Genomic DNA, 19,995 nt, shown 5'->3' with positions numbered 1-19,995 from the left:
AACCCACATTGTTCTCACATGAGGCGGATCTGCGCGATTTCTCACTAGAGATGACCAATGTAAGAAATTAGATCTGATTTTTTAGTTTCATTATCAGGGGATAGCGCGAACGCAGTCCCCCACTAACATAAATTATGCGCCCGAGTCGCCCACATTTGGGGCGATCGCAGGTGTCAGCCCAGCCGAAGTGCAATGGGAGGGCCTCTCCCTGAGGGAACCGCCTCCATGATCACGGTTAACCCCTACGCCAGGTAAGTATGCCATTGACTGTCAACAACGGAGTACCCCATGGAATGAAACAAAACAGACACGACGGTGAGTGCCAAGAGCATCTGGAAAAAAAATCGTATTCTAACTAGTAGTTGCACACAATAGACTGGTAATGTCATGACTTAAATATTAACCACATGATTTTAATGGTCGCTCATGGACATTTGACTCCACGAAATGCGTTGTATATACTGAAAATTCGCGACAAACTTGGCCACAAAGGATTCAGGGTAGAGAGAGAGAGAGATTATGCACGCACACCAAGCGGCACTAATCCCATGCCAGCGATCATCCTATCAGCGTCCGTAGCCCCCCAAATCATATGGTTGCTGTCAACCAATGGGTTTTCTTTTATGCGAAACGCGGCGTGTGAGGGCGTCAGTACTCGACAAGTACAGGTGACCTGTGGATCTGGCCAACTCTCGATTATTTCATTGCTTAGTACATCGAAAACCTGTCCATTTTTAATAAATAATAATAACTTGATCAATGGTCGACATTTCCCTGAAAATCTAGTTAGGAAACCCACATTGTTCTCACATGAGGCGGATCTGCGCGATTTCTCACTAGAGATGACCAATGTAAGAAATTAGATCTGATTTTTTAGTTTCATTATCAGGGGATAGCGCGAACGCAGTCCCCCACTAACATAAATTATGCGCCCGAGTCGCCCACATTTGGGGCGATCGCAGGTGTCAGCCCAGCCGAAGTGCAATGGGAGGGCCTCTCCCTGAGGGAACCGCCTATTTTTGTTTTAGGGTGGCAAAAAAAAACCCTACTCTAAGACAAAGAATACCAACAACAACAAAAACAAAGGAAAATCTACTCTAACCTACAACTGTGCACCCTAGGCAGGCCAGCCACGCTGGGTCTAGGCACACGAGGTTACGATCCTCCCTGCCTGATCTTTTGAAACAGTTGTTAAACCAAAAGCACGACAAATAAATAAATAAAAGGCTAACAGACAACAGGAAAGATGAAACAAAAGACAGAAAAACAGAACCCTAAAGTTTAGATTTCACTTTGGAGTTGGTCTTTTCGATGAGGAATTGCCATTTTTCCGAGACGGTATCGGTGTCCTCATTATTGATGTCGGCTTCGATTCTGGAACTAATATACCTCTTGGTGTTTATGAGGACTTCTGCATATGTGACATGCTGTTTTTCAAAGTTGGCGTAGCATCTGGATTTCCAGATTTCATGTTTAATAACATTAACCATGTACAATATGACGGCCTGAATGTGAGCTTGGAGTGGTGAGGCGAGAATCCCATAGTACACAAGATTTTTGCTGCAGATAATGGTGATTCCGGTGTTATGACGGATATAGTGTTCGAGCCAGGACCAGAGCAAGGATGGTGTGTCACATTCTAAGAACAGGTGGTCGAGAGTCTCTACTTGTGAGCAGTCAACTCTTGGGCAGGAGCGAGAAGTTATGCATCCCCAATGATATAGGGTGCTCTTTGTCTTCAGAGCCTTGTGAACGATTTTCCAGGCCAGCTCCTTCAACAGGTTATCCAGAAGAGGACTGTGGCACGATGCGAAAATTTTACTCCAGTTCATGTGGGGAGCTTTCAAGATGACGTGTGGGGTATGCGATAGTTTCTCAAGGAGAGTGGAATACACAGATTTTGTAGATATGATCGTCCAGTTGGATGTGCAGAGTGTCGCATGGTTTTGTTGACAAGACTTTCTGAGGTGAGCATGCCATTGTGGTGGGTCAGAAAAGTGCGGATACAGGTTAGACCAAGGCAGAGCCAGAATTGCTAGAAGGTTTTTATTCGCCCAGGACAGAGGGAAGAAGCGATCTGGGAGATCCGACACCATAGAACTACAGGAACTTTGAATAAAAATGGCATCAGCCTTCATTTGGATGTTAACCAGGCCCAATCCCCCTTCTTGTAGAGGCGGATAGAAAGTTTCCCGCTTTATAAATTCTTTCTTCCCAGACCACATGAAGTTGAAAACCAGAGGAGTGAGCGTCTGAATGACAGAGTTGGGAATATTGTAGATGTGTGCAATGTACCAAAGTGGTGCGGTAACGAGGTTGTTTATGACGATGACTTTTCCGACCATTGAGAGACGTCTCTTCTCCCATTGAGTAAGAGTGGTTTTAAACTTCTTGACGCAACTGTCCCAATTGACGGCACTCATATCGATGCTCCCAAACCAGAAGCCATTGATTTTGATTCTGACCCCCGTCCAGTCAATGTTATAAGGCTTGTCTGAACGGTTTCTCCAGCTTCCTAGGAAGAGACCTTTGCATTTCGTCATATTGAGTTCAGAGCCCGAAGCAGTACCAAATCTCTCAAAAAGTTGGAACAGAGCCTTGAACGACTTATTATCAGTAACCAGAGCTGTGGAGTCATCTGCATATTGGAGAAGTTTGCATTCAGTTTTTGATCCAGGTAGTTTCACACCTTTGATTTCGGTTGAACTCTGCACAGCTGCTGCAAGCGGCTCCATGAAAATGATGTTCAGCAAAGGTGAGAGTGGGCAGCCCTGACGGACACCCCTAGATAAAGAAAAGGCAGGGGACACATGCCCATTGACGGTGACTGAACTCATGATATCATTGTAGATCGTCTTGATGTAAGAACAGAAGAGTGAGCCGCAATTCAGCTGCATGAGGGTTTTATATAGGAATTTCCACTCAACCCTATCAAAGGCTTTTTTTCTGATCCAAAGAAACGATAGCACTGCCAAAGCCTCTGCTATTAGCAAAAGTGGTGAAATCTCTCAGGATGCGCACGTTTTGGTGAATTGACCGCCCAGCAACACCACAGGTTTGGAAAGGCCCGATAACAGATGGAAGAACAGAATATAAACGGGTGGCGAGAGCTTTCGTGACGATTTTGTAGTCAACGTTAAGAAGGGATATAGGTCTTTTATCCCCAGGGCGCACTGCTTCGTGATGATTACCTTCTTGGGGTGAAGGCTTATTCACCAGGGTGATTAGACCCTGACGCTGGGAGGTGGATAGTTGACCTTGTGTCATGGCGATATTAATAACTTGGGTGAAATCTTCTCCTAGATCTTCCCAGAAGAGCATATAAAATTCTTTGGGAAGACCATCCAAGCCCGGGGTCTTATTATCTTTCATGTTCTTCAGAGCATCATGTAACTCTTTCTGTATAATTGGTTTGTCAAGTTCTTGTTTTTGCATGTCAGAGAAAGACCTGGTGAGCTTGCCCAGGAAGAAATCTTGCTCCTTGCAGTCTAAGTTTGGTTGTGATGTATATAATTTACTATAAAATTGGGCAAAGACAGATGGGACTTCATCCGGATCTGACACCACTTTGCCTTCAGCATTGATAACACTGGAGACCAGCTTGCTCTTGCCACGTCTGCGTTCTGTAGTTAAAAAGACGCTTGACCATCTTTCCTGCTCTTGAATAAGTTGTGCTCGCGAGCGGATTTTCGCCCCTTCCAGTTTCCTAAGCTGTAAGTCATGAATTTTCTTTTTGGTAATGTGGTAGGATCCCAGGGTAGCCCGAGTACGGTCTCCCGAGTTAAGCTTATGTGTCAGTTCTTTAAAATGATGAAGAAGTTTGTTCAGCTTTGCTCTATTGTCTTGCGATATGCGTTTTGAGTGCGTGGTGATTAGTGATTTGGCCCGAGCCTTGACTGTGTCCCACCAGTCCAAAATAGAGTCAAAGGCAGGTTTAAGGGTCTTCCATTGTTGGATGTGTTTTCTTATGCTACTCCTGACTACAGGGTCTTGGAGGGTTGAGATATTACACTTCCATACACCTCGACCTCTTGCGATGGATGTTGGCATCTTGAGTACACAGGTGATGAATTCATGGTCAGAGAATGGACAAGGAATGATTTTAGATTCAGTGGTCATGTTTTTGGGGGTCAGAAACTTGTCAATTCTAGATGCAGAAGCGTTGTTGGCACTCCTCCAGGTGAATTCCTTCGTTGAGGGATGGGAAATGCGCCAGTGATCAGTGATATTATAGTCAGAGCAGATGGAATTAAGGACATCAGAGCCGGCCCGGACTTCTGGGCTATCAAGTCCACCAAGTTTGTCAAGCAGTGGATCACTGACACAATTGAAATCACCACATAGGATTGTCTCTTTGTTTGGGGGCAAATATTGAGCAAGAGAACCGAAGAAGCTAATGCGAGCCTGAGGATTATTGGGGGCATAGACAGAACACAAACGAAAGGAAGTGGTGCCATGCGTGATGGAGACAGAAACAACTCTGCCTTCAGAATCCGTATGAACTTCATTGTACTTCGCTTGGAAGGCTGGAGAGAAAAGGATGGCCACGCCTCTTGAGTGTTTAGACCCAAGGCTATACAGGATGCGTCCACCCCATTCCATCTCCCATTGCTCCGCATCATCACAAGAGCTCATATACGTTTCCTGGATGCAGATAAGGTCGAATTTGGCGCTATGGCAGTGGTTAAAGAAGGCGAGTCTGGAGGCTTGGTTGCGTAGTCCCTGGATGTTTATAGAGGCGATGGTAGTCATGATATTACTGGTTAAGGGTGAGACACTGCTGTAAACTTTCTATCGTCTGCTGCGATAAGAAGTGTGTATGTGTTGTGTGTACATGTTTTGTCCAAGCCAATGTTGTGCCGGAGGAAAATTTGCAGGCTGACACCGGACAAAATAATTTCACTCCCCTCTCTCCATGTTCCTTCTTACAGTGGGAACGCAGGCTGGCAAAGGATTCAGCAATGAATTCGCAACCAATGCTGGCGAACTGGTTGCAAGTAAACTTAGCATTTTTAGTAACAATTTCATGAAGTTTGGTCACTTCCGGTGGTTTCATTTTTTTTGCACTTTCATCTGTTTGACCATCATCTGAGAAGTGTCTTTTTCTATCTTCTGTTGGAGGTTTCGTGTTTTCTGGACCAGGGTGGGCTGTAGCTGGCTGCGGCAGTGTGACTATGGCAGTCTCATATGATGATTGAGAGCTTTCACCACTACTGTGGGCTGGTGTTGGTTGATCCATTTCATTGGTCATATTCTCCGTGTTGGCTGGGATCTTGGGTGTCTGTTTTTGGGTAACAGATGGTTCGTTTGATTTGGTAACTGGTAACCTAGAAGAGGCCGTGGGAGCATGAACAGGAGACTCAGACGGAGGGTTGGTGGTTGTGTTGGCGGTTGTGTTTTCTCCGGTGGTATTTTCTATGACCATATCTTCAATGGTGGGTAAACAGTCCTGGCATGCGACTTCTACATATGGGGATTCGGATTTTTTGGAGCACTTGGTACATGATTCTATAGTTGCTTCTTTTGGAGGGACCAGATCTGAGCAGTACATGCACTTGATGTCCAAGGCTGCAACGAAGTTTCCACATTTGCAGCTAGAGGACATTGGTGGCGCATTTGCCCATGAGGGACTTTTAGAGACTTGGTTAGCAAAGGAGATTTTGCAATTCCGAGCGATGTGACCGGGTTTGTGGCAGATAGTGCACACAATGGTTTTGTCACAGTCATTTGTCGAATGGCCATGCTCAAGGCATCTGTTGCAAATGGTGGTTTTGCAGTCTTTGGATAAGTGACCTGATTGCTGGCATCTGTTGCATGTTCTCACTTGTCCCATGTATGAAACCCAAACAAAGCAGATGGAATGTTAGATCTCAATTTCATTTTATATTGGCGGTTACCATTGAACACTTTTGGAGCGAAGTGGTAGGTACAGAAGCGGGAGGCCAAGACCTCGCCATATTGGCTAAGAGTGTACCGAATTTCGTTGTCGTTGGTCTCAGATGGGATATGGAAAAGGGTGACGATCGTGTACTCAGTAAAATTTTTGCAATCTTCTACGCCATGCATCTTTTCAAATTTCCGTTCATTTTCTCTTCTTTTGCTGAATGAAGTGAATGTTATATCATACTTGTTACCAGGCAGAGGCTGGACACACGTCAAGTCGTCAATATTAATACCTAACTCTTTAATTCTTTTGAACAGGTCAACTGGTTTGACAGGTTCAGTCAACGTGACCGAGATAGAGGAATCTCGCCTCATTCTCGTCAGAGCAGTGATCAACAATCGGGGGAGGATTTGGGAAACGGCGCAAAGGCCAGTCCTCCAGATAGGTGACACCAACCACACAGGATACACAGGACGCCAAGTAGAAAACTAGCGACAAGCAGACAAAAAATGGGTAAGACTCACCAAGCAGAGCAGAACGAGACAGGAGCTGGTTTCTTCAGGAGCGCTTCGCAGTGTCTTCTCTTCACGGCAGCTTCCGGACTTTCCCCGGGGGCCAAAGATGGCACACACCCGGGGAGACAACAACAAATACAGTAACCAGAAACAATCAAGCAATTACTCACCAAAGAGAAGCAGCAAGGATAAGGGTTGATCAGCAGTCAAGTCACCAGTAGCAGGAAGCTGGACAATGGTTATACCAACAGCAGAAAGCAGGCCTAGAGATCACGGTTAACCCCTACGCCAGGTAAGTATGCCATTGACTGTCAACAACGGAGTACCCCATGGAATGAAACAAAACAGACACGACGGTGAGTGCCAAGAGCATCTGGAAAAAAAATCGTATTCTAACTAGTAGTTGCACACAATAGACTGGTAATGTCGTGACTTAAATATTAACCACATGATTTTAATGGTCGCTCATGGACATTTGACTCCACGAAATGCGTTGTATATACTGAAAATTCGCGACAAACTTGGCCACAAAGGATTCTGGGTAGAGAGAGAGAGAGAGAGATTATGCACGCACACCAAGCGGCACTAATCCCATGCCAGCGATCATCCTATCAGCGTCCGTAGCCCCCCAAATCATATGGTTGCTGTCAACCAATGGGTTTTCTTTTATGCGAAACGCGGCGTGTGAGGGCGTCAGTACTCGACAAGTACAGGTGACCTGTGGATCTGGCCAACTCTCGATTATTTCATTGCTTAGTACATCGAAAACCTGTCCATTTTTAATAAATAATAATAACTTGATCAATGGTCGACATTTCCCTGAAAATCTAGTTAGGAAACCCACATTGTTCTCACATGAGGCGGATCTGCGCGATTTCTCACTAGAGATGACCAATGTAAGAAATTAGATCTGATTTTTTAGTTTCATTATCAGGGGATAGCGCGAACGCAGTCCCCCACTAACATAAATTATGCGCCCGAGTCGCCCACATTTGGGGCGATCGCAGGTGTCAGCCCAGCCGAAGTGCAATGGGAGGGCCTCTCCCTGAGGGAACCGCCTCCATGATCATGGTTAACCCCTACGCCAGGTAAGTATGCCATTGACTGTCAACAACGGAGTACCCCATGGAATGAAACAAAACAGACACGACGGTGAGTGCCAAGAGCATCTGGAAAAAAAATCGTATTCTAACTAGTAGTTGCACACAATAGACTGGTAATGTCATGACTTAAATATTAACCACATGATTTTAATGGTCGCTCATGGACATTTGACTCCACGAAATGCGTTGTATATACTGAAAATTCGCGACAAACTTGGCCACAAAGGATTCTGGGTAGAGAGAGAGAGAGAGAGATTATGCACGCACACCAAGCGGCACTAATCCCATGCCAGCGATCATCCTATCAGCGTCCGTAGCCCCCCAAATCATATGGTTGCTGTCAACCAATGGGTTTTCTTTTATGCGAAACGCGGCGTGTGAGGGCGTCAGTACTCGACAAGTACAGGTGACCTGTGGATCTGGCCAACTCTCGATTATTTCATTGCTTAGTACATCGAAAACCTGTCCATTTTTAATAAATAATAATAACTTGATCAATGGTCGACATTTCCCTGAAAATCTAGTTAGGAAACCCACATTGTTCTCACATGAGGCGGATCTGCGCGATTTCTCACTAGAGATGACCAATGTAAGAAATTAGATCTGATTTTTTAGTTTCATTATCAGGGGATAGCGCGAACGCAGTCCCCCACTAACATAAATTATGCGCCCGAGTCGCCCACATTTGGGGCGATCGCAGGTGTCAGCCCAGCCGAAGTGCAATGGGAGGGCCTCTCCCTGAGGGAACCGCCTCCATGATCACGGTTAACCCCTACGCCAGGTAAGTATGCCATTGACTGTCAACAACGGAGTACCCCATGGAATGAAACAAAACAGACACGACGGTGAGTGCCAAGAGCATCTGGAAAAAAAATCGTATTCTAACTAGTAGTTGCACACAATAGACTGGTAATGTCATGACTTAAATATTAACCACATGATTTTAATGGTCGCTCATGGACATTTGACTCCACGAAATGCGTTGTATATACTGAAAATTCGCGACAAACTTGGCCACAAAGGATTCTGGGTAGAGAGAGAGAGAGATTATGCACGCACACCAAGCGGCACTAATCCCATGCCAGCGATCATCCTATCAGCGTCCGTAGCCCCCCAAATCATATGGTTGCTGTCAACCAATGGGTTTTCTTTTATGCGAAACGCGGCGTGTGAGGGCGTCAGTACTCGACAAGTACAGGTGACCTGTGGATCTGGCCAACTCTCGATTATTTCATTGCTTAGTACATCGAAAACCTGTCCATTTTTAATAAATAATAATAACTTGATCAATGGTCGACATTTCCCTGAAAATCTAGTTAGGAAACCCACATTGTTCTCACATGAGGCGGATCTGCGCGATTTCTCACTAGAGATGACCAATGTAAGAAATTAGATCTGATTTTTTAGTTTCATTATCAGGGGATAGCGCGAACGCAGTCCCCCACTAACATAAATTATGCGCCCGAGTCGCCCACATTTGGGGCGATCGCAGGTGTCAGCCCAGCCGAAGTGCAATGGGAGGGCCTCTCCCTGAGGGAACCGCCTCCATGATCACGGTTAACCCCTACGCCAGGTAAGTATGCCATTGACTGTCAACAACGGAGTACCCCATGGAATGAAACAAAACAGACACGACGGTGAGTGCCAAGAGCATCTGGAAAAAAAATCGTATTCTAACTAGTAGTTGCACACAATAGACTGGTAATGTCATGACTTAAATATTAACCACATGATTTTAATGGTCGCTCATGGACATTTGACTCCACGAAATGCGTTGTATATACTGAAAATTCGCGACAAACTTGGCCACAAAGGATTCTGGGTAGAGAGAGAGAGAGAGAGATTATGCACGCACACCAAGCGGCACTAATCCCATGCCAGCGATCATCCTATCAGCGTCCGTAGCCCCCCAAATCATATGGTTGCTGTCAACCAATGGGTTTTCTTTTATGCGAAACGCGGCGTGTGAGGGCGTCAGTACTCGACAAGTACAGGTGACCTGTGGATCTGGCCAACTCTCGATTATTTCATTGCTTAGTACATCGAAAACCTGTCCATTTTTAATAAATAATAATAACTTGATCAATGGTCGACATTTCCCTGAAAATCTAGTTAGGAAACCCACATTGTTCTCACATGAGGCGGATCTGCGCGATTTCTCACTAGAGATGACCAATGTAAGAAATTAGATCTGATTTTTTAGTTTCATTATCAGGGGATAGCGCGAACGCAGTCCCCCACTAACATAAATTATGCGCCCGAGTCGCCCACATTTGGGGCGATCGCAGGTGTCAGCCCAGCCGAAGTGCAATGGGAGGGCCTCTCCCTGAGGGAACCGCCTATTTTTGTTTTAGGGTGGCAAAAAAAAAACCCTACTCTAAGACAAAGAATACCAACAACAACAAAAACAAAGGAAAATCTACTCTAACCTACAACTGTTCACCCTAGGCAGGCCAGCCACGCTGGGTCTAGGCACACGAGGTTACGATCCTCCCTGCCTGATCTTTTGAAACAGTTGTTAAACCAAAAGCACGACAAATAAATAAATAAAAGGCTAACAGACAACAGGAAAGATGAAACAAAAGACAGAAAAACAGAACCCTAAAGTTTAGATTTCACTTTGGAGTTGGTCTTTTCGATGAGGAATTGCCATTTTTCCGAGACGGTATCGGTGTCCTCATTATTGATGTCGGCTTCGATTCTGGAACTAATATACCTCTTGGTGTTTATGAGGACTTCTGCATATGTGACATGCTGTTTTTCAAAGTTGGCGTAGCATCTGGATTTCCAGATTTCATGTTTAATAACATTAACCATGTACAATATGACGGCCTGAATGTGAGCTTGGAGTGGTGAGGCGAGAATCCCATAGTACACAAGATTTTTGCTGCAGATAATGGTGATTCCGGTGTTATGACGGATATAGTGTTCGAGCCAGGACCAGAGCAAGGATGGTGTGTCACATTCTAAGAACAGGTGGTCGAGAGTCTCTACTTGTGAGCAGTCAACTCTTGGGCAGGAGCGAGAAGTTATGCATCCCCAATGATATAGGGTGCTCTTTGTCTTCAGAGCCTTGTGAACGATTTTCCAGGCCAGCTCCTTCAACAGGTTATCCAGAAGAGGACTGTGGCACGATGCGAAAATTTTACTCCAGTTCATGTGGGGAGCTTTCAAGATGACGTGTGGGGTATGCGATAGTTTCTCAAGGAGAGTGGAATACACAGATTTTGTAGATATGATCGTCCAGTTGGATGTGCAGAGTGTCGCATGGTTTTGTTGACAAGACTTTCTGAGGTGAGCATGCCATTGTGGTGGGTCAGAAAAGTGCGGATACAGGTTAGACCAAGGCAGAGCCAGAATTGCTAGAAGGTTTTTATTCGCCCAGGACAGAGGGAAGAAGCGATCTGGGAGATCCGACACCATAGAACTACAGGAACTTTGAATAAAAATGGCATCAGCCTTCATTTGGATGTTAACCAGGCCCAATCCCCCTTCTTGTAGAGGCAGATAGAAAGTTTCCCGCTTTATAAATTCTTTCTTCCCAGACCACATGAAGTTGAAAACCAGAGGAGTGAGCGTCTGAATGACAGAGTTGGGAATATTGTAGATGTGTGCAATGTACCAAAGTGGTGCGGTAACGAGGTTGTTTATGACGATGACTTTTCCGACCATTGAGAGACGTCTCTTCTCCCATTGAGTAAGAGTGGTTTTAAACTTCTTGACGCAACTGTCCCAATTGACGGCACTCATATCGATGCTCCCAAACCAGAAGCCATTGATTTTGATTCTGACCCCCGTCCAGTCAATGTTATAAGGCTTGTCTGAACGGTTTCTCCAGCTTCCTAGGAAGAGACCTTTGCATTTCGTCATATTGAGTTCAGAGCCCGAAGCAGTACCAAATCTCTCAAAAAGTTGGAACAGAGCCTTGAACGACTTATTATCAGTAACCAGAGCTGTGGAGTCATCTGCATATTGGAGAAGTTTGCATTCAGTTTTTGATCCAGGTAGTTTCACACCTTTGATTTCGGTTGAACTCTGCACAGCTGCTGCAAGCGGCTCCATGAAAATGATGTACAGCAAAGGTGAGAGTGGGCAGCCCTGACGGACACCCCTAGATAAAGAAAAGGCAGGGGACACATGCCCATTGACGGTGACCGAACTCATGATATCATTGTAGATCGTCTTGATGTAAGAACAGAAGAGTGAGCCGCAATTCAGCTGCATGAGGGTTTTATATAGGAATTTCCACTCAACCCTATCAAAGGCTTTTTTCTGATCCAAAGAAACGATAGCACTGCCAATGCCTCTGCTATTAGCAAAAGTGGTGAAATCTCTCAGGATGCGCACGTTTTGGTGAATTGACCGCCCAGCAACACCACAGGTTTGGAAAGGCCCGATAACAGATGGAAGAACAGAATATAAACGGGTGGCGAGAGCTTTCGTGACGATTTTGTAGTCAACGTTAAGAAGGGATATAGGTCTTTTATCCCCAGGGCGCACTGCTTCGTGATGATTACCTTCTTGGGGTGAAGGCTTATTCACCAGGGTGATTAGACCCTGACGCTGGGAGGTGGATAGTTGACCTTGTGTCATGGCGATATTAATAACTTGGGTGAAATCTTCTCCTAGATCTTCCCAGAAGAGCATATAAAATTCTTTGGGAAGACCATCCAAGCCCGGGGTCTTATTATCTTTCATGTTCTTCAGAGCATCATGTAACTCTTTCTGTATAATTGGTTTGTCAAGTTGTTGTTTTTGCATGTCAGAGAAAGACCTGGTGAGCTTGCCCAGGAAGAAATCTTGCTCCTTGCAGTCTAAGTTTGGTTGTGATGTATATAATTTACTATAAAATTGGGCAAAGACAGATGGGACTTCATCCGGATCTGACACCACTTTGCCTTCAGCATTGATAACACTGGAGACCAGCTTGCTCTTGCCACGTCTGCGTTCTGTAGTTAAAAAGACGCTTGACCATCTTTCCTGCTCTTGAATAAGTTGTGCTCGCGAGCGGATTTTCGCCCCTTCCAGTTTCCTAAGCTGTAAGTCATGAATTTTCTTTTTGGTAATGTGGTAGGATCCCAGGGTAGCCCGAGTACGGTCTCCCGAGTTAAGCTTATGTGTCAGTTCTTTAAAATGATGAAGAAGTTTGTTCAGCTTTGCTCTATTGTCTTGCGATATGCGTTTTGAGTGCGTGGTGATTAGTGATTTGGCCCGAGCCTTGACTGTGTCCCACCAGTCCAAAATAGAGTCAAAGGCAGGTTTAAGGGTCTTCCATTGTTGGATGTGTTTTCTTATGCTACTCCTGACTACAGGGTCTTGGAGGGTTGAGATATTACACTTCCATACACCTCGACCTCTTGCGATGGATGTTGGCATCTTGAGTACACAGGTGATGAATTCATGGTCAGAGAATGGACAAGGAATGATTTTAGATTCAGTGGTCATGTTTTTGGGGGTCAGAAACTTGTCAATTCTAGATGCAGAAGCGTTGTTGGCACTCCTCCAGGTGAATTCCTTCGTTGAGGGATGGGAAATGCGCCAGTGATCAGTGATATTATAGTCAGAGCAGATGGAATTAAGGACATCAGAGCCGGCCCGGACTTCTGGGCTATCAAGTCCACCAAGTTTGTCAAGCAGTGGATCACTGACACAATTGAAATCACCACATAGGATTGTCTCTTTGTTTGGGGGCAAATATTGAGCAAGAGAACCGAAGAAGCTAATGCGAGCCTGAGGATTATTGGGGGCATAGACAGAACACAAACGAAAGGAAGTGGTGCCATGCGTGATGGAGACAGAAACAACTCTGCCTTCAGAATCCGTATGAACTTCATTGTACTTCGCTTGGAAGGCTGGAGAGAAAAGGATGGCCACGCCTCTTGAGTGTTTAGACCCAAGGCTATACAGGATGCGTCCACCCCATTCCATCTCCCATTGCTCCGCATCATCACAAGAGCTCATATACGTTTCCTGGATGCAGATAAGGTCGAATTTGGCGCTATGGCAGTGGTTAAAGAAGGCGAGTCTGGAGGCTTGGTTGCGTAGTCCCTGGATGTTTATAGAGGCGATGGTAGTCATGATATTACTGGTTAAGGGTGAGACACTGCTGTAAACTTTCTATCGTCTGCTGCGATAAGAAGTGTGTATGTGTTGTGTGTACATGTTTTGTCCAAGCCAATGTTGTGCCGGAGGAAAATTTGCAGGCTGACACCGGACAAAATAATTTCACTCCCCTCTCTCCATGTTCCTTCTTACAGTGGGAACGCAGGCTGGCAAAGGATTCAGCAATGAATTCGCAACCAATGCTGGCGAACTGGTTGCAAGTAAACTTAGCATTTTTAGTAACAATTTCATGAAGTTTGGTCACTTCCGGTGGTTTCATTTTTTTTGCACTTTCATCTGTTTGACCATCATCTGAGAAGTGTCTTTTTCTATCTTCTGTTGGAGGTTTCGTGTTTTCTGGACCAGGGTGGGCTGTAGCTGGCTGCGGCAGTGTGACTATGGCAGTCTCATATGATGATTGAGAGCTTTCACCACTACTGTGGGCTGGTGTTGGTTGATCCATTTCATTGGTCATATTCTCCGTGTTGGCTGGGATCTTGGGTGTCTGTTTTTGGGTAACAGATGGTTCGTTTGATTTGGTAACTGGTAACCTAGAAGAGGCCGTGGGAGCATGAACAGGAGACTCAGACGGAGGGTTGGTGGTTGTGTTGGCGGTTGTGTTTTCTCCGGTGGTATTTTCTATGACCATATCTTCAATGGTGGGTAAACAGTCCTGGCATGCGACTTCTACATATGGGGATTCGGATTTTTTGGAGCACTTGGTACATGATTCTATAGTTGCTTCTTTTGGAGGGACCAGATCTGAGCAGTACATGCACTTGATGTCCAAGGCTGCAACGAAGTTTCCACATTTGCAGCTAGAGGACATTGGTGGCGCATTTGCCCATGAGGGACTTTTAGAGACTTGGTTAGCAAAGGAGATTTTGCAATTCCGAGCGATGTGACCGGGTTTGTGGCAGATAGTGCACACAATGGTTTTGTCACAGTCATTTGTCGAATGGCCATGCTCAAGGCATCTGTTGCAAATGGTGGTTTTGCAGTCTTTGGATAAGTGACCTGATTGCTGGCATCTGTTGCATGTTCTCACTTGTCCCATGTATGAAACCCAAACATTACGTCCGGAGATACGTAACGCAGATGGAATGTTAGATCTCAATTTCATTTTATATTGGCGGTTACCATTGAACACTTTTGGAGCGAAGTGGTAGGTACAGAAGCGGGAGGCCAAGACCTCGCCATATTGGCTAAGAGTGTACCGAATTTCGTTGTCGTTGGTCTCAGATGGGATATGGAAAAGGGTGACGATCGTGTACTCAGTAAAATTTTTGCAATCTTCTACGCCATGCATCTTTTCAAATTTCCGTTCATTTTCTCTTCTTTTGCTGAATGAGGTGAATGTTATATCATACTTGTTACCAGGCAGAGGCTGGACACACGTCAAGTCGTCAATATTAATACCTAACTCTTTAATTCTTTTGAACAGGTCAACTGGTTTGACAGGTTCAGTCAACGTGACCGAGATAGAGGAATCTCGCCTCATTCTCGTCAGAGCAGTGATCAACAATCGGGGGAGGATTTGGGAAACGGCGCAAAGGCCAGTCCTCCAGATAGGTGACACCAACCACACAGGATACACAGGACGCCAAGTAGAAAACTAGCGACAAGCAGACAAATAATGGGTAAGACTCACCAAGCAGAGCAGAACGAGACAGGAGCTGGTTTCTTCAGGAGCGCTTCGCAGTGTCTTCTCTTCACGGCAGCTTCCGGACTTTCCCCGGGGGCCAAAGATGGCACACACCCGGGGAGACAACAACAAATACAGTAACCAGAAACAATCAAGCAATTACTCACCAAAGAGAAGCAGCAAGGATAAGGGTTGATCAGCAGTCAAGTCACCAGTAGCAGGAAGCTGGACAATGGTTATACCAACAGCAGAAAGCAGGCCTAGAGATCACGGTTAACCCCTACGCCAGGTAAGTATGCCATTGACTGTCAACAACGGAGTACCTCATGGAATGAAACAAAACAGACACGACGGTGAGTGCCAAGAGCATCTGGAAAAAAAATCGGATTCTAACTAGTAGTTGCACACAATAGACTGGTAATGTCATGACTTAAATATTAACCACATGATTTTAATGGTCGCTCATGGACATTTGACTCCACGAAATGCGTTGTATATACTGAAAATTCGCGACAAACTTGGCCACAAAGGATTCTGGGTAGAGAGAGAGAGAGATTATGCACGCACACCAAGCGGCACTAATCCCATGCCAGCGATCATCCTATCAGCGTCCGTAGCCCCCCAAATCATATGGTTGCTGTCAACCAATGGGTTTTCTTTTATGCGAAACGCGGCGTGTGAGGGCGTCAGTACTCGACAAGTACAGGTGACCTGTGGATCTGGCCAACTCTCGATTATTTCATTGCTTAGTACATCGAAAACCTGTCCATTTTTAATAAATAATAATAACTTGATCAATGGTCGACATTTCCCTGAAAATCTAGTTAGGAAACCCACATTGTTCTCACATGAGGCGGATCTGCGCGATTTCTCACTAGAGATGACCAATGTAAGAAATTAGATCTGATTTTTTAGTTTCATTATCAGGGGATAGCGCGAACGCAGTCCCCCACTAACATAAATTATGCGCCCGAGTCGCCCACATTTGGGGCGATCGCAGGTGTCAGCCCAGCCGAAGTGCAATGGGAGGGCCTCTCCCTGAGGGAACCGCCTCCATGATCACGGTTAACCCCTACGCCAGGTAAGTATGCCATTGACTGTCAACAACGGAGTACCCCATGGAATGAAACAAAACAGACACGACGGTGAGTGCCAAGAGCATCTGGAAAAAAAAATCGTATTCTAACTAGTAGTTGCACACAATAGACTGGTAATGTCATGACTTAAATATTAACCACATGATTTTAATGGTCGCTCATGGACATTTGACTCCACGAAATGCGTTGTATATACTGAAAATTCGCGACAAACTTGGCCACAAAGGATTCTGGGTAGAGAGAGAGAGAGATTATGCACGCACACCAAGCGGCACTAATCCCATGCCAGCGATCATCCTATCAGCGTCCGTAGCCCCCCAAATCATATGGTTGCTGTCAACCAATGGGTTTTCTTTTATGCGAAACGCGGCGTGTGAGGACGTCAGTACTCGACAAGTACAGGTGACCTGTGGATCTGGCCAACTCTCGATTATTTCATTGCTTAGTACATCGAAAACCTGTCCATTTTTAATAAATAATAATAACTTGATCAATGGTCGACATTTCCCTGAAAATCTAGTTAGGAAACCCACATTGTTCTCACATGAGGCGGATCTGCGCGATTTCTCACTAGAGATGACCAATGTAAGAAATTAGATCTGATTTTTTAGTTTCATTATCAGGGGATAGCGCGAACGCAGTCCCCCACTAACATAAATTATGCGCCCGAGTCGCCCACATTTGGGGCGATCGCAGGTGTCAGCCCAGCCGAAGTGCAATGGGAGGGCCTCTCCCTGAGAGAACCGCCTCCATGATCACGGTTAACCCCTACGCCAGGTAAGTATGCCATTGACTGTCAACAACGGAGTACCCCATGGAATGAAACAAAACAGACACGACGGTGAGTGCCAAGAGCATCTGGAAAAAAAATCGTATTCTAACTAGTAGTTGCACACAATAGACTGGTAATGTCATGACTTAAATATTAACCACATGATTTTAATGGTCGCTCATGGACATTTGACTCCACGAAATGCGTTGTATATACTGAAAATTCGCGACAAACTTGGCCACAAAGGATTCTGGGTAGAGAGAGAGAGAGAGATTATGCACGCACACCAAGCGGTACTAATCCCATGCCAGCGATCATCCTATCAGCGTCCGTAGCCCCCCAAATCATATGGTTGCTGTCAACCAATGGGTTTTCTTTTATGCGAAACGCGGCGTGTGAGGGCGTCAGTACTCGACAAGTACAGGTGACCTGTGGATCTGGCCAACTCTCGATTATTTCATTGCTTAGTACATCGAAAACCTGTCCATTTTTAATAAATAATAATAACTTGATCAATGGTCGACATTTCCCTGAAAATCTAGTTAGGAAACCCACATTGTTCTCACATGAGGCGGATCTGCGCGATTTCTCACTAGAGATGACCAATGTAAGAAATTAGATCTGATTTTTTAGTTTCATTATCAGGGGATAGCGCGAACGCAGTCCCCCACTAACATAAATTATGCGCCCGAGTCGCCCACATTTGGGGCGATCGCAGGTGTCAGCCCAGCCGAAGTGCAATGGGAGGGCCTCTCCCTGAGGGAACCGCCTCCATGATCACGGTTAACCCCTACGCCAGGTAAGTATGCCATTGACTGTCAACAACGGAGTACCCCATGGAATGAAACAAAACAGACACGACGGTGAGTGCCAAGAGCATCTGGAAAAAAAATCGTATTCTAACTAGTAGTTGCACACAATAGATTGGTAATGTCATGACTTAAATATTAACCACATGATTTTAATGGTCGCTCATGGACATTTGACTCCACGAAATGCGTTGTATATACTGAAAATTCGCGACAAACTTGGCCACAAAGGATTCTGGGTAGAGAGAGAGAGAGAGATTATGCACGCACACCAAGCGGCACTAATCCCATGCCAGCGATCATCCTATCAGCGTCCGTAGCCCCCCAAATCATATGGTTGCTGTCAACCAATGGGTTTTCTTTTATGCGAAACGCGGCGTGTGAGGGCGTCAGTACTCGACAAGTACAGGTGACCTGTGGATCTGGCCAACTCTCGATTATTTCATTGCTTAGTACATCGAAAACCTGTCCATTTTTAATAAATAATAATAACTTGATCAATGGTCGACATTTCCCTGAAAATCTAGTTAGGAAACCCACATTGTTCTCACATGAGGCGGATCTGCGCGATTTCTCACTAGAGATGACCAATGTAAGAAATTAGATCTGATTTTTTAGTTTCATTATCAGGGGATAGCGCGAACGCAGTCCCCCACTAACATAAATTATGCGCCCGAGTCGCCCACATTTGGGGCGATCGCAGGTGTCAGCCCAGCCGAAGTGCAATGGGAGGGCCTCTCCCTGAGGGAACCGCCTCCATGATCACGGTTAACCCCTACGCCAGGTAAGTATGCCATTGACTGTCAACAACGGAGTACCCCATGGAATGAAACAAAACAGACACGACGGTGAGTGCCAAGAGCATCTGGAAAAAAAATCGTATTCTAACTAGTAGTTGCACACAATAGATTGGTAATGTCATGACTTAAATATTAACCACATGATTTTAATGGTCGCTCATGGACATTTGACTCCACGAAATGCGTTGTATATACTGAAAATTCGCGACAAACTTGGCCACAAAGGATTCTGGGTAGAGAGAGAGAGAGAGATTATGCACGCACACCAAGCGGTACTAATCCCATGCCAGCGATCATCCTATCAGCGTCCGTAGCCCCCCAAATCATATGGTTGCTGTCAACCAATGGGTTTTCTTTTATGCGAAACGCGGCGTGTGAGGGCGTCAGTACTCGACAAGTACAGGTGACCTGTGGATCTGGCCAACTCTCGATTATTTCATTGCTTAGTACATCGAAAACCTGTCCATTTTTAATAAATAATAATAACTTGATCAATGGTCGACATTTCCCTGAAAATCTAGTTAGGAAACCCACATTGTTCTCACATGAGGCGGATCTGCGCGATTTCTCACTAGAGATGACCAATGTAAGAAATTAGATCTGATTTTTTAGTTTCATTATCAGGGGATAGCGCGAACGCAGTCCCCCACTAACATAAATTATGCGCCCGAGTCGCCCACATTTGGGGCGATCGCAGGTGTCAGCCCAGCCGAAGTGCAATGGGAGGGCCTCTCCCTGAGGGAACCGCCTCCATGATCACGGTTAACCCCTACGCCAGGTAAGTATGCCATTGACTGTCAACAACGGAGTACCCCATGGAATGAAACAAAACAGACACGACGGTGAGTGCCAAGAGCATCTGGAAAAAAAATCGTATTCTAACTAGTAGTTGCACACAATAGACTGGTAATGTCATGACTTAAATATTAACCACATGATTTTAATGGTCGCTCATGGACATTTGACTCCACGAAATGCGTTGTATATACTGAAAATTCGCGACAAACTTGGCCACAAAGGATTCTGGGTAGAGAGAGAGAGAGATTATGCACGCACACCAAGCGGCACTAATCCCATGACAGCGATCATCCTATCAGCGTCCGTAGCCCCCCAAATCATATGGTTGCTGTCAACCAATGGGTTTTCTTTTATGCGAAACGCGGCGTGTGAGGGCGTCAGTACTCGACAAGTACAGGTGACCTGTGGATCTGGCCAACTCTCGATTATTTCATTGCTTAGTACATCGAAAACCTGTCCATTTTTAATAA

At 45.4% G+C, this 19,995-nt stretch overlaps 1 protein-coding gene, 9 non-coding genes and 2 pseudogenes across 10 annotated transcripts; all 12 read right to left on the bottom strand.

Moving 5' to 3' along the window:
- Positions 1 to 94: 94 nt before the first annotated feature.
- On the bottom strand, positions 95 to 259 carry LOC146750782 (U1 spliceosomal RNA). The gene has a single exon (XR_014930469.1). It is a non-coding gene; the product is annotated as a U1 spliceosomal RNA (small nuclear RNA).
- Positions 260 to 886: 627 nt separating this feature from the next.
- Positions 887 to 1,021, bottom strand: LOC144347499 (U1 spliceosomal RNA; annotated as a pseudogene).
- A 253-nt stretch (positions 1,022 to 1,274) lies between these two features.
- On the bottom strand, positions 1,275 to 2,897 carry LOC146750781 (uncharacterized). The gene has a single exon (XM_085497328.1). It carries the CDS (start codon positions 2,895 to 2,897, stop codon positions 1,275 to 1,277), a length of 1,623 nt encoding a protein of 540 aa, XP_085353454.1.
- A 4,433-nt stretch (positions 2,898 to 7,330) lies between these two features.
- On the bottom strand, positions 7,331 to 7,495 carry LOC146750780 (U1 spliceosomal RNA). The gene has a single exon (XR_014930549.1). It is a non-coding gene; the product is annotated as a U1 spliceosomal RNA (small nuclear RNA).
- Positions 7,496 to 8,126: 631 nt separating this feature from the next.
- On the bottom strand, positions 8,127 to 8,291 carry LOC146750779 (U1 spliceosomal RNA). The gene has a single exon (XR_014930466.1). It is a non-coding gene; the product is annotated as a U1 spliceosomal RNA (small nuclear RNA).
- Positions 8,292 to 8,918: 627 nt separating this feature from the next.
- LOC146750778 (U1 spliceosomal RNA) lies at positions 8,919 to 9,083 on the bottom strand. Its single transcript, XR_014930465.1, has one exon. It is a non-coding gene; the product is annotated as a U1 spliceosomal RNA (small nuclear RNA).
- Positions 9,084 to 9,714: 631 nt separating this feature from the next.
- Positions 9,715 to 9,849, bottom strand: LOC146750777 (U1 spliceosomal RNA; annotated as a pseudogene).
- A 6,324-nt stretch (positions 9,850 to 16,173) lies between these two features.
- On the bottom strand, positions 16,174 to 16,338 carry LOC146750776 (U1 spliceosomal RNA). The gene has a single exon (XR_014930463.1). It is a non-coding gene; the product is annotated as a U1 spliceosomal RNA (small nuclear RNA).
- A 628-nt stretch (positions 16,339 to 16,966) lies between these two features.
- LOC146750775 (U1 spliceosomal RNA) lies at positions 16,967 to 17,131 on the bottom strand. Its single transcript, XR_014930506.1, has one exon. It is a non-coding gene; the product is annotated as a U1 spliceosomal RNA (small nuclear RNA).
- Positions 17,132 to 17,760: 629 nt separating this feature from the next.
- LOC146750774 (U1 spliceosomal RNA) lies at positions 17,761 to 17,925 on the bottom strand. Its single transcript, XR_014930461.1, has one exon. It is a non-coding gene; the product is annotated as a U1 spliceosomal RNA (small nuclear RNA).
- Positions 17,926 to 18,554: 629 nt separating this feature from the next.
- On the bottom strand, positions 18,555 to 18,719 carry LOC146750773 (U1 spliceosomal RNA). The gene has a single exon (XR_014930459.1). It is a non-coding gene; the product is annotated as a U1 spliceosomal RNA (small nuclear RNA).
- A 629-nt stretch (positions 18,720 to 19,348) lies between these two features.
- On the bottom strand, positions 19,349 to 19,513 carry LOC146750772 (U1 spliceosomal RNA). The gene has a single exon (XR_014930456.1). It is a non-coding gene; the product is annotated as a U1 spliceosomal RNA (small nuclear RNA).
- Positions 19,514 to 19,995: the final 482 nt, after the last annotated feature.

This window comes from Saccoglossus kowalevskii, chromosome 1 (genome assembly GCF_978046115.1).
Source record: "Saccoglossus kowalevskii chromosome 1, keSacKowa6.1, whole genome shotgun sequence".
NCBI classification, from domain to species: Eukaryota; Metazoa; Hemichordata; class Enteropneusta; family Harrimaniidae; genus Saccoglossus; species Saccoglossus kowalevskii.
The sequence above is the reverse complement of the archived record's forward strand: the minus strand, read 5'-3'. Positions and strand labels throughout refer to the sequence as shown.